Source organism: Hyalella azteca, unplaced genomic scaffold (assembly GCF_000764305.2).
Source record: "Hyalella azteca isolate HAZT.00-mixed unplaced genomic scaffold, Hazt_2.0.2 contig14966, whole genome shotgun sequence".
In the NCBI taxonomy this organism is placed as follows: Eukaryota; Metazoa; Arthropoda; class Malacostraca; order Amphipoda; family Hyalellidae; genus Hyalella; species Hyalella azteca.
The window spans coordinates 35,197-48,787 of NW_025944832.1; the positions used below are offsets into that span (position 1 = coordinate 35,197).

The following is a 13,591-nucleotide window of genomic DNA, read 5'->3' on the forward strand; positions in this document are numbered from 1 at the left end:
AGGATTTTTATAATGATGGCATCTTTAACGATATGTCAAACCATTCTTGACTTCCTACCGCTTTCTTGTTCGCACTATATAATCTTTTGACTTTGGTCCATGTAGCCCTCAACCGCACGGTTGTGATTCATCAATATTTTTGGGATATGCAAAACTCTAAAATCTCTTGCGGGCTAATCCTAAGTTTTTTCTTGACGGGATGGTTTTAATCCAATGCACACTTTTGATTTAAAATTTTAACTAGCCCTGCAGTCTTGGCCAAAGTCGCCGCAAAACTGGATGATGGATTGTAGAAGTCGCTTCTCTGACGACGCGCTAGGTGGTCGGGTTTGGCGCTTCTCAAAGGTTTGGGTTTATAGGAGAAATTGACACGTGAAATACACATAGCCCAATACAGAATTTTACTGTGGTCACCGGACAGCCGCTTGCGCCCGACACGAGAAGTCAGCTTAAGTTGGCAGCCTGTCATCAGCAGTTTAGCTTGTGCAACCGACAGTAGAACAACGCTTGGTTGTCCGACACAATACTGCTTATAGGTTGTTTCCTATATAGCCGAACCAATCTCAGTAGTCCTCAGCTCTGTACAGCACTCTGATAGGAGGGCGAAAGCCTATGATTACACTGGTACCTATAGAGCGCCAGTAAAGCAGTTGTTGAATCTTTCACTGAGCCGACTGCTTTAGATCTGTCTCAGAAGAAAAGACCGTTTTTGCATATAAAGACCACACGAATCAGTTGAAAAGTTGATGGTAAGATTATGCAAGCAGGTAGGTAACATCACTTGAATATTTTCCGCTTCTTACAACGGCCATGATATCTGTCCTATCATAGTTCATTGGCAAATTACATGTTGGTAATATTCCTAACAGATAATTGCTTCTGCAATACCTGTTTTAAACTTCCCTGTTTGAATATTAATAAATGGATTCAATAGAGCAGTCATTAATGACACAATTGTGTTAAAACTTTTGTACTGGATAAAACCTGATGACTGAACAATTTTATTCTGCTGCTAGAATAACGGTGTGCTCAATTTTCCAAAACCGGCCATTACCCGGACCTAAAACCTGTTTGGCACTGAACCGATCCTCTGTCGCGCTAACAAGTGAACATACTCATCAGCTATCTACATTTGACAGCATTTCGACATATTTAAAGTATCAAATCAAATTACGTATAAAGATATAGGTTCGTAATCCAAACCGAAGATAGTCTAGATCGAAACCTTAAAATAGTAAGATGACCGGGGGCGGGCGGTTAGGGCAGGATCTTGACCGCTATTTAGTCAGCCGCCCGCTGCAACTCAGACCAGTTGCCTGACAGCAGCCGACTCGACTTGGGCTAAAGGCAAGCGCCGGAAAGATGCCGGAAATGTGCACAATAGTTAGTGGGTTTTTACTAATGAATAATAATAAGTTTTTCCAACGAATTTTAAAATTCCTAGCTTTTAAATCAGAATATATATATAAATAATCCCGAATATTGTTTGACAATTTTTCAGTGCCCTGTCGCGCGACCTGTTTCAAACGCAGTGACTTGCTTCTTTCGAGAAAATTGAACTGAATGTGATGATGACGAAAAATATTATGGTGCTAGCATTAATAATGTGCTGATCCTTGATGAGTATCAGCAAGGGTGAAAATGAGCCCACGACTGGATATAGATTACGGTTGCCACACTGCAAGAAAAAAGCGATTTTTCAAAGATAGTTATTAAATTTGGAACCTCGGGTAAAATATTCTAAGATGTGCTTTAGGTTAAACCCTATAGGTATAAACGTATGAAAACGATCATTTGCAGCAAATTTGCAATCAAGTAAAATTGCTTCAGAATGGACTTCATGCGTGATCAAGTTTCTTTACTCAGTAGCAGTTTAGCGTACCTATTCTGATGATAACCGCACACTTTCTTCGGATTAAAATAAATGTTAATTCTTTGGTAGTATATCAATGAGATTTCTGCTATTTTAGGCACCTATTAATAAGGATTTCTTGACCACTGAGAAGTTTTAAAATTCAAACTATATTAGAAATTAGTGTTCTTAGCGTCTGTGTGAGGTGCACTAAAGCTTTTTGTGTTCTTGTTGATTGACGTCTTGAAATATGCATCTTATTTAGAAGCTCTAATAAATGATTGTTCTTTGTGATCGCACAAATATATTGTCGTACAGGCCAGTTCAAAGGACTGAACTGTTGTCACGCAGACAATAGCCGAGTGCATAGAAACACAGACAGTAAATGCTTTCTAGGCGGCATGACTGATTGCGTAAAGCTGCACAAAGCTGAGAGTCAAATGACTCTGGTCAGCTCAAGAGGCATACCTGATGAATCGTGAGTACCGTAACTGTAATGAAAAATAATAGTGAAAATGTCATTGAAAGGCCTTATATGCTTTACATGTATGTGGTTCATTTGGGGATTATTGTTTAATTCCTACTGCTGCGTGTATTGGAAAGTGCCGGCTATTGTTTAGTGAGTGACGCAAAAAGTTTTAAAATAAAAAATGAGTTTGTGAATCGGAGTTGTCTAAAAAATTAGGCATGTCGTTGTTTTAGTTCAAAGTACGCTTTTTGTTGTTAGCAATCGATCATGAAATATAGTCCAGACGAAAGCCTGCAACGGCGCTCGGTTCTAATAATAATGTGCCGTGGCCACCTTGATAGCGTGCTGGCTCTCTCCCCTAACCTGCCGTTCCAATAAATAAAGAAAGCAAGCAGCAGGTCATACTAAACCCTGCAGCTTTGCCTCAGCTTATATTATGGTGGCAACTCGTGCATTGCCTACAGCTTGCATCGCTTCCATCTGTGAGCTCCTTTTGCTCACTAGATATAAATATTGCTGAAATAATAGATACTTGTTATTTTATTTGTTAGTTTACAGCGCGAACTAATAATACATCAGATGATCATCTTTCATCCAACAAATAATCTTATTTTTAGATACGTGGTATTAATCGCGATATAAATTCGAAAGTAACGAGATTTTACTTAAATTTTCGTTCACAACAGCCAAGTATTTGATGAAACCAGAGGCTGTATTGTCCGCAGGCCATTCTTCGACCGCTTCACCTAACGTTATACAAGCCTGAGGCAGACTTCGCGGGTTGGCATGAGCAGAACTCGTGTCCCTCAGTCTTGTTTGCAAGAGTTTCATTGGTTTTTGATTTGATTTGGTGAATTTAGTGCCATCAAAAATATTTTTGGCATTTTAGCGAAATATTTCGGGTTCAAATATTTGGGCTGATCAAGTTCATTAATCGAAACTAATTTTAAGTTGAATTTATTGCCAGGCAATGGATTCGATTAAAGAAACGGAGCGAAAATGTTAGATTAATTTCATGTTTTCATTGTCCATTGACTAACATACTTCAGCCGCGAGAGATGAATTGCGTATATAGTAGGTACTGTCGAATAGTTCAACTGAATTACATTCATATGAATATCCGGCATAACGGGAGCTGCAGCTATCGCTATTTGATTTTGCTTGTTGTTGATTCTTTAAATCGGTCTTCGTTTTTTGTTGATATTAATACTGTTTATTTATTGTTAACACATCATTTTCTCTACTATGTTCATGGCGTGAATTCATACGATAGTACAAATCGTTCTAAGCATCCCATCACATCGGACCTTAAGATATCCCAAGAATTATTGAGAACCTTAATTACTAATTACGCAGTAATTCCAAAGCAGATTTAGTTTCCTTACATTTGATACGGGGATTTCTCAAAAGCATATCATATCTCTGAAGCGTAGTCGGCTGTATTCTTATGCATTTTCTTCCATTATCTGAATGTGGAATTTAATCAGCTAAAATTGACTCGTAACATTTTGTTATTTTATGTTTTTGTTTCATACCTGGTTTGCATTTCACAATGCCTTAATGTATCGGGAGAATGATATACGTTGTGTGCATCACTCCGTGTTATGACTAGAAAAATTGTATTGATATAAATATTTACTTCGGATATATTGTACTTTCGGATATTCGGATATATTGTACTTTTACGCTAGTTTTTAATTATGTTTGAGATGCATTACGTAAATTTTATCAATGAACTTGTTATATAGCTGAATTGTATATTTATCTTCTAACCATAAAATTTATCGTTCTTTCATTCCCTATTAAATCTCCCCTTTGAGTTACAGGCCCAGCGGAGGATGGTGGGTGTCGCGCACGCGCCTGGAGGTGGCGCTGCTGGCGATGGTGGCCGTGAGTTTGTTCCTCCTCATCGCCGTGTGTCTCGCCATGGCCGCCATCATCGCTGGTTCTTCTCCTAACAGCTTGTTCGCAGGTCAGACTTCAGTTTATTGAATCTTTCAGTGTCATAAACTTGGTTCATATTTTTGGCCTTAGATCAAAAGGAGTGGGAGTTTTATTTATATGGAATTTGAGTTTTGGGACATGTCATCGTGGATTTAATTCAAGATCATGAAGACTTTTCGTAGTGTTTTTTACAATGTCCGCATTCAATGATCTATCCTATGAAAGATTATCTTCCACGCAAAATATTTTCACCTTTCAGCCACGAAACCGTGCGTTTAAATCTTCTTTCCCATTTAAATATTTTTCTGCCTTATCTTCTTTCTTTGTTTATTTGTTTTTGTTCTCCTCTTCCATCCAACGACTCCTCGACGTCATCTGGTGCTCGACTGAAAAACGGACATCGTTGGTACCGCCCTGCACTCGTGTTGTCTTCGCTGCGCCATGATGCCTATAAGTGCACTGCGTTGTGACGCCGTTCGTGCTGTGACAAGTCTTGAAAATCTCTTCGTAATGGATCGTTAGAATAATTCCTCCCTAACATACCCTGCGTGTTCATGCTGATCATTAAATTTGTACATCCATGTTCTGGCATCAAACACTACTCATGATAATTCGAAATTTGACGATGTTCCCAGCATTACATTACTGACATTTTCTCTTTACGCGATGACGTTTACTTCACCATTCTAACCATGCATCTTTTCGATTTTGTATGGCGTTGCATATTACTAATTTATAAAGATACAGAGGATATTTCAGCCGGAACTTCACTTTACTCGCACAAGTTTAAGCGATCGCTGCCTAGCTCCGAGTTAAACGATCGAGTCAAATCAAGACACGAAATCTTATTAGATCCTGAGTTGGCGCTGAAGTTTTCGAGTCAATCCCAAGATGGAGATGGTTTTTTGCCTCCAGTGATCGAGGAAAATTTACTAATCAAGGTCGAATCTGAAAGCGAGCGATTTGAGCTGAAAGAAAACACGACTATTGAAATCATCACATCTACAACATCCCCTCTTCTTCCTGGCGTGTCGCAGTCATTAGGAAATGACACCGTCCATTTACCAGACTCTGTAGCAGAAACGTTGGGTGTCGGACCAATAGAAAGCAATGTGACCGAACAAAAGACTTCACAGGCACCAATCGCTGTTGGAGATGAGAGTTCGACGAAACAAGCTTCAGGCAGTGATGTTGACAAAACTGAAATAGAAGACGATATCCAAAAACCATTGCATCCAACCGAAGCGAGTTCAGCAGCAGAATCTTCAGTGACGCCAACCGATTCATCTATATCTAAAGCCAACTCGGTTAATATATCTTTGAGGAAGGAAACCTCTCAATCTACAGGTAGCGCTTCATTCGATTCGTCGACCACTGCGCTTAACTCAATTCCAGGATCCGACATAAAAAAACCTATCGCGGCTATCAAGGATGTTTCAGACCCCTCTGAGCTCTCTGTTGTATCTTGCAAAGCTTCTGGAGGCCAAACTTCCTCAACATCCGAGTTCTGCCTTACCAAAAGCTGCATCACGTCGGGTAAGTAAGATGGTTAAAGTTTTGTTAAGAATTGTTTCCTAACACCTTGCTTACGATGAATTCAACCATAGTAAATTGAACATGAGAGTCCGTTGTCCTTTTGATAACAATTTTTGTTAATCATTTTTTTTGAAATTACTAATACGGTATCCGATGGCCTGCGTTTCCAAAGAATTATAAACTTTACGCATGACTGGTTTATTCAATAACTGAGGCATCGAATAAAATAAAGCTTTATTAAGCATTTTCCACTAGCTGGACTAAAAACAACTGCGTGTAGTCCAATGATGAAGAATCGTTGAGAAGGAGTACCAGTGCATGCGGTAGCTGCATGGTGTCTAGCATTGGCTGTTGTGCGTGGTCAATGGAGGTAGTTAGTTATGGATGGTGTTCTAACAGATGAACACAAAAAATAGGCCTCATGTGTTCTCGCCCAAAAAAGGCATTGAAAAAACTATTATTAACAGTTTTCACCCCTTCTTTGAATATCACAACTTTAAACGGTGATTCATCGTAATGTCTCCTTCCCAGCATCGGAGTTAATCGCCAACATGGACTCACAAGTCGACCCTTGCGAGGATTTCTTCGAGTACGCGTGCGGTAATTATATTAAAAGCCGGAACATCCCCGACGAGAAGAGCTCCATAACGCAGTTCAGCGACGTCTCGGATGTCCTCCAGGAGAAGCTGCGCATGCTGATCGAGAGCGAGGACTCCTCCGAGGACACCCCCAGCGGCCTGATGGTTAAGCAGCTCTACAAGTCCTGCATGAACACGGGTACAAACACATCTTTTCGACAGAGATTATCTTTATTATCTGCGAGGCCACCCTCACAAGTTGATAACATTGATGGATTGAAGGACACAAATTGAACGTGATGGTCTACATATTTTGGCGTAATTATTAAAGAGAATACAATAATGTTGTAATGTTTAACATTTTTAGTGTAAAGAAACGGCATTAAATTCATTTGTTCCTCAAGATGTATATCATTACTGGTGATGAAGAATATAAATTTAGACATTTTAAACATTTCCAAAGCACGAGCCGCCCAAGATGTAATTTTCTGCACAGAGCGCATCGCGGAGCAAGGCCTGCAGCCGCTGAAAGACATCCTGCGGGAAATGGGCGGCTGGCCGGCGGTGGAGGGCGCTGCCTGGGGCCACAACAGGTTCGACTGGGTCCAGAACGTCTACATCAACAGGCGGCTCGGCTACTCCGTTGATTATTTACTAGACTTCTCCGTCACCACCAACATCAAGAACTCGACGTGGAGAATTATAGACGTGAGTCATTGTCGGGTAGTATCGGTGAATTAATGTTGATATAGACCCTTCAATGACTTCAGACCAGAGGCCAATGATATCTCGGGTGAACCTCAATAAATATTGAAAGTAGAATAATATGAATGAATTAGTGTCAATCATGAAGAATAAAAAAAACTTTTTTGATTTACACCAAGTAGTCAGCTTGAACTAAATTTCGAACTCATTTTACGAGTCTAACTTATATTTTAAAAAAGTCTTGGCTGTTGAGACATGCTGGTGCTGCGCATACTAAATCTAAATTGGGAAATAAAAAGTATCCCAAAGATTTAGTTAATGAATACCTTACTGCTTCTGTTCCCTTTGCATCATGGAATTAATTTTTCTAGCTTATGAATAGTTGAAGCAGCCTGTGCTAGTAAGTATAGTGACAGAAATTTCATGCTTATAAGAAACTGCAAGCAGTTGAAGACGGAAATAAATTTATCGAAATAGATAAGAAATAACTTAATGAATTTTTTCTTTGACTGAGAAAAGAATCTTCACACTATGAAAGAATAATCACCGTTCGCATTTCAATAATGAAAATTTCCACCAATATATGTGTAACTTGAACTGATCAATAAAAGCTGTAAAAATCAGTTTTGGCGCTACCAGAAATAGTTACAAATTTGTAATACCGTCAGACAATCATTGACTGCTTTACAACCTGACCCCACAACCACAGACAAGAAATCGGCGGCACGTTACAAGTAGTTAAAACCTTACGTGCACTTGAGTAATTGTTGAAAAATATGTCCGCTGGTTTCGCAACTTATTACTTCATCTCGTCAGATCGACCAGCCGAGCTTCGGCATGTCTCGGGAGTATCTGATGCGCGGCCTGAACGACAGCGACGTGCGGGCGTATCTCGACTACCAGGTCTCCTTAGCCGCGCTCCTCGGCGCCAACCGCACAGCCGCCCAACTCGAACTCACCGAGAGCCTCTTGTTCGAGATACAACTTGCCAATGTGAGCGAGATTACATGTTCGAAATTCGTAAAAAATTACACTGAAAAAATATTTAAAAAAAATTACATGTTCTAAAATTCGTAGAAATCCTTTCAATATTTATATTTATACAATGGTTGGAAACGAATATTGGAAAATTAATTTTTAAATTTTTTGCAATCTTCAATTATATTAAGCAAAAGAGTCGATTTCTGAACATGACTTGTTGCCTCGAGTTTGAGATACAACTTGCCAATATAAGGGATATTCTGATAAATTTTCTCTCTGAGTATCTATGCGATTTACAGTTTTGGAATTCGAGTTTGCTGAAAGATCTGGTTTGAAGTTTGGAAATTTTTCAGCTGAAACGATTTAATAAAAAACGTTCGAATATCTGCGTCGCAATTTTGCAAGTAATATCGTATACTGTAAGCGCTGCTTGAACTGTTGAAGTTTTTACGCATCTACATGAAGTACATTTCTTTACAGTTCTCGCTGCCGAACGAGAAACGCCGTAATGCCTCTGAGCTCTACAACAAGATGACCGTGGCAGAACTGCAGGCCCGAGTGCCCAATATCCCGTGGCTGTCATACATCAACACTCTATTGGCCCCATTCACTAACGTGAGTTATTTAAGAATCCTGTTTCTATCACAAGCGTATTATTTTAAATCTCAGGTTTCACTCACTGGTTAGTACATGAGTCGCAATAAATGCGTTTGAAAGTATGTACACTTTTTTATTTTTTAAACGAGTAGCGTACGATCTAGGGAGGGGCGGATCTGAATTAATATGTTGTGTTGCCTTTTCGGTCTTGCATATAGATTATCTGAGAAGTTCATGAAGGATATCGATCATCACAAGGAATAGGAAATTATGGGATAAATAATTCATTATTTTGCTCCATACAATAATAAAAATGTAATTATAGTAAGTAAAAATGGTAATGACGTCTTTAGCAAATCCAAGTTTCTGTTCAGTCTAAATGGAAATTATGTTTTTCGTTCTAGATCACTGAAGATGAAGAAGTCATCGTAAATGTGCCGTCGTACCTTGAAAATCTGGATAAACTCCTGTTGAAAACGCCAAAGAGGTAGAAACTGAAATTTTAGCGGAGCTTTCGGTATAAATCCATGTGAAATTTATGTGACTTTGTCGTTACTTAAAATTTGAGAGCAATTACAAACTATTGAAAAAGCTCGGAGGGATTTGAATTCCATCTTTTGATATTCTTACGCTAGCAATAATATTTCATGACACGCCATGCCATATTCGAATCTGACAAGAAAACTATTTGAGTAACGTTTGGTTTGTGGTTGCTGATGCCAGCTATAGCTGACAGGCAATTGTACATCAAAAGGCTTACCAAGTGCTGGTTGACCATCAGTTATTGTTAGCCGTCACCGTACTTTCACAGAGTGATCGCGAACTTCCTGATGTGGCGGGCGTCTGCGGCATCCATCAGTTACTTGTCAGAGGACGCGCGTGATCTGCAGCTCGAGTACTCCAAGAAGATCACTGGAACTGGCAAAAGAAATCCTAGGTGGAAAGAGTGCATAGGAGCCGTGTCGGGCAGGTTGGTTATCAATTGGTTTTTCCTAATTAAATTGAAACTTGCCTCAACTACGATTGACTGGAAAGAGTGGAATTCATAGAGAACATGAATATTTTAAAGCTTTATTCATATCAGGTTACTCAATCAGAAGGAAAAGTCAAACTGGAAATCATAAACTTGGGTTGCAAAATCCAATTGAAACATTTCTCTGAGACCATGCAGATACAGGAGTTGAAACAAAATTATTTTACCCCGGAACTCAAACCTCAGGTAACTTAAGAAACAATTGTGAACAGCGCGATATGGATGTGGTGGTGAGGCAAAAATTAACTAAATCAATTACGAAGCTTCTCATTCAAATTACTCGTATAAAATTGTTTCGACAGAGTTGAAAATACTTCGACAGGATTCAAACATACGTACGTACTATATGAAAAATTTAAGCCTATGGTTGATATTCATGAGTTGGAACAATCATCCTGTTTCGTTATTTCATTGACCGCCCATGCGGATGAATCTAAAATGGTACGCTAAATTTTTCTGGTTTTCAGTCTCTCGTACGCTGTGAGTAAACTGTACGCTGAGAAATTCTTCAAGAAAGACGCCAAGGCGGCAGCAGATGAGATGGTATCCTACGTCAGAAGGGAGTTTGACAAAATCCTGCGCGCTGTCGACTGGATGGACGATGAAACCAGGCTCCGCGCTATCAATAAGTCCCAGGCAATAACCTCCCACATCGCCTACCCTGACGAGCTTCTGGACGAGTCCAAGATCGCTGAAGTTTACAAGGATGTATGAGTTTGTTCTATTGTAAATATGATAATTCAAAATCCAGTATAATTCGTAATCTAAATTGATATTCTTACATCGAAGAATTTTTAACACAGGTCATTTAGATTTGATTCATAGGTTTAATAAAATACAGTCTCACCCACAGATGAGCGCAGCACGCTATAACTTCGTATGGTAGGTTTTCAAGATGTAATATTCAGGATTTTTTAGACGTCTCTCTTCTTCAGTATATTACACCGCAATGTTATTATTTTTAATCAAAATATATCCTAGTGCATGACTGTTGATGACTTACATTCGAATTCACTTGTAACGGCGTTATTTTCTTTGTAATCGTTGCATGCATGACCTGATGTGACGTGAATGCTAATCCCAGTCGTTTGGTTCTAATTTTCCCCTCTTTCCAGCTGCAAATCTCGGACGGTGAGCTTCTGTCGAATATGAGAAATTTGACAATTTATAGCGCGGATTATTCCTTCAAGCGCCTCAGGGAAGTGATCGACAAGAATGACTGGAAGAGGCATGGTACCGCTGCTGTCGTTAACGCCTACTATAGCCGCGTGGACAACTCTATTAGTGAGACATTTATATCTCTGTTCAGAAGATAATATTTTCCGGTGGAAATTAACACCATAAATTTGAGCATGAGAAAATAATCTGTTTCAATTGTATAATTACAGTAGAAAATAACAGCAACTCCTACTTTTGAGGTTATTTTTGACGTTAGATAACTTTTATATCCGTAAAAAAATCAATATTATTGTGAGTAAAACTTAACGTGTGTCGTCTTTAACATCGATGAAAATTCAAAGCGTTGTAATCACTTTTCTCCTTAGATTTCCCTGCTGGAATTCTGCAAGGGACTTTCTTCAATGCTGAACGCCCCAAGTATTTGAACTTCGGCTCCATCGGCTTTGTGATCGGTCACGAAATAACGCACGGCTTCGATGACGTGGTGAGCTGAATTAGGATTTTGATTGAGTTTCAAGTATCCGATCTCAAAGTTAAGAACAATCTGGTAATTTTACGACTGATAGTAAAAATTTTGGGGGTTTAATTTTTAGAGTAGTACAATATTTACATAGTTTTATACTAATGTCTTTCCAAATTTCATGACTCAATGCGTCCAATATCTTTATAATGAATGTTGATAAATTTGAACTGTTGTTATAATATTAAAACTGTCTTCTGGTAACTGATTTTTGATCTACGAACACCAACAAACAATATTGTTAAATTTTTGAAAAACGAAGAAGAAAATTCTCAATGAAATTTAATCTGTGTTCTTCAATCAAACTTGTAGAAAAGAACACATTATGAATTCTTATACGTATAGCGAAGTTTATATAATTTATTATACATATATCTAAGTTTATATAGCTTAGTATACATATAACTAAGTTGAGGAAAAATTCCGCACAGGGTCGCCAATTCGACTACAAAGGTGACCTCAAGGAATGGTGGGAGCCCGAGACAAAAGCGAAATTCATCGAGAAATCCAAATGCATAATTCATCAGTACGGCAACTACACGGCGCCAGAAGTCGGACTTAAGGTGAGGCGAAGAGAATTTTACGCTACATTTGATAACTAAGTAGAATTATTGGAAATGAACTTGATTCGTTTATTGTTAGGTCTAATGACGTGACATAGGAGCAGAATTCATTCAATCCTGTCTTTGAAGGTTTTCAATCAGTCTATATTTCTGAATAAATGAGGATGACTGTATACGACCAATATGCAAAGATTAATTGTTTCATGTATTGAGGTGCATTTTGCTTTATTTTTTCACAGTGGATTCAACTCATTTATCGATTTACCGAGCTTAAATGACCAAATTCCCTGAAGGTTGTCAATGTTTTAGAAAATTCATTTACAAAATGAATTTCAAATTTACAATGTTCTGAATTTAAACTTTACTCTTCAATTACATTATAGCCGGAGACGCTACAGATTATTTTATAGATTCTTCTAATTTCGATTGATTGTTGTTATGAGTAATTTTGCTGGGAGACTTCGAGATCACGCGTAAGCTACTGAACGAATCTTCAAACCTTGGGGAGTAGAAAGAGGAGAAGATGTATCATGCGACCAAGAATATTTATGCGTCATGGAGTATTTGAACTCTAAATTTTCAGAATTGTAGTACGAGAAAACTTGTTCTGAATTTTTCGGTTAACAATAGGTATCCGTCAAATGTTGCAAAAGCCGAAAAACTGTTAATCAATATTCCCATTGCAGCTGAATGGCGTGAATACCCAAGGAGAGAACATAGCAGACAACGGCGGCATCAAAGAAGCGTACTACGCATATAATCAGTACGTCAGTGATCACGGCGAGGAGAATCCGTTACCAGCGCTCGGACTAACAGCTAAACAACTTTTTTGGCTGTCAGCGGCCAACGTTTGGTGCGGCAAGTACAGGCCCGAGTCACTCAAGTTCCTTATCTTGACTGGGGCTCACTCGCCTGTTAGGTTCAGAGTCAACGGCGAGCTTAGTAATTCGCCAGAGTTTTCGCGTGACTGGAACTGTAAATTGAATTCGAAAATGAACCCGTCTCAAAAATGTTCTGTCTGGTAGTTAATGATGCTTCTTCGTTTGTTATTTTCCTTCAAATTTGTTAATCTTATCCCGAACAACTGGTTCTTGGTGCGTCTATAATATGTTCAAATTTATTCATTTTTCATCTTCTTTGTCAACAATCACTGGGTCTGGGCATGTGAACAATTTTTTACTTGAACTTACTTAGGAGTATTTATAAACTTTGCCTCAATAAATGTTTTTTACGATTGTTTTTCACACGAAACCATCATCAATAGCAAGGACGGAGTTAGCAAATATCTACTGAATAAGTTCTAGAGTTCTTGAAAGGAAAAAAATATAACTCAGTACTCACTGCAGTGAGTGACAGAGAGTGCATTTTCTCGTCGACGAAAACGTGAAGTCACGGGCGGACAGACGGACATGCCGAGCACAATAGCGCCTTTTTTCCATAAATGAGAAAATTCGCTGAATTGGAGCAAAGTACTGTAACGAAAATTTTGTCGAAAAAAGTAAGAAAAATCCTTACTTCCAGCTGATCGGATTAAAATTTACCGGATCAAACGAGTCTTATCAGCAAAAGTGAAAGATGTTTCATTACGCAATGTCGGAAATACGACAATTAACAGCAATGAAATGCACTAAGAC

General features: G+C 38.7%; 1 protein-coding gene across 1 annotated transcript; it reads left to right on the top strand.

The window, feature by feature from the left end:
- The first annotated feature begins 1,997 nt into the window (after positions 1-1,997).
- LOC108666851 (neprilysin-2) lies at positions 1,998-13,192 on the top strand. Its single transcript, XM_018153787.2, has 14 exons — positions 1,998-2,330; positions 4,148-4,293; positions 5,013-5,801; positions 6,333-6,578; positions 6,876-7,087; positions 7,901-8,077; positions 8,546-8,680; positions 9,067-9,149; positions 9,474-9,632; positions 10,163-10,403; positions 10,811-10,979; positions 11,240-11,358; positions 11,826-11,957; positions 12,644-13,192. The coding sequence occupies exons 1-14, from the start codon at positions 2,254-2,256 to the stop codon at positions 12,980-12,982; spliced, it is 3,024 nt and encodes a 1,007-aa protein (XP_018009276.1). The 5' UTR covers positions 1,998-2,253; the 3' UTR covers positions 12,983-13,192.
- The last annotated feature ends 399 nt before the right edge of the window (positions 13,193-13,591 follow it).

Excerpts from the sequence above, each read along its gene's own strand:
- LOC108666851 (XM_018153787.2), top strand. The coding sequence starts at position 2,254 with ATGACTGATTGCGTAAAGCTGCACAAAGCTGAGAGTCAAATGACTCTG. Across the intron at positions 8,078-8,545 it reads TCGAGATACAACTTGCCAAT|TTCTCGCTGCCGAACGAGAA; the intron begins GTGAGCGAGATT and ends ATTTCTTTACAG. Across the intron at positions 11,359-11,825 it reads CGCACGGCTTCGATGACGTG|GGTCGCCAATTCGACTACAA; the intron begins GTGAGCTGAATT and ends AATTCCGCACAG.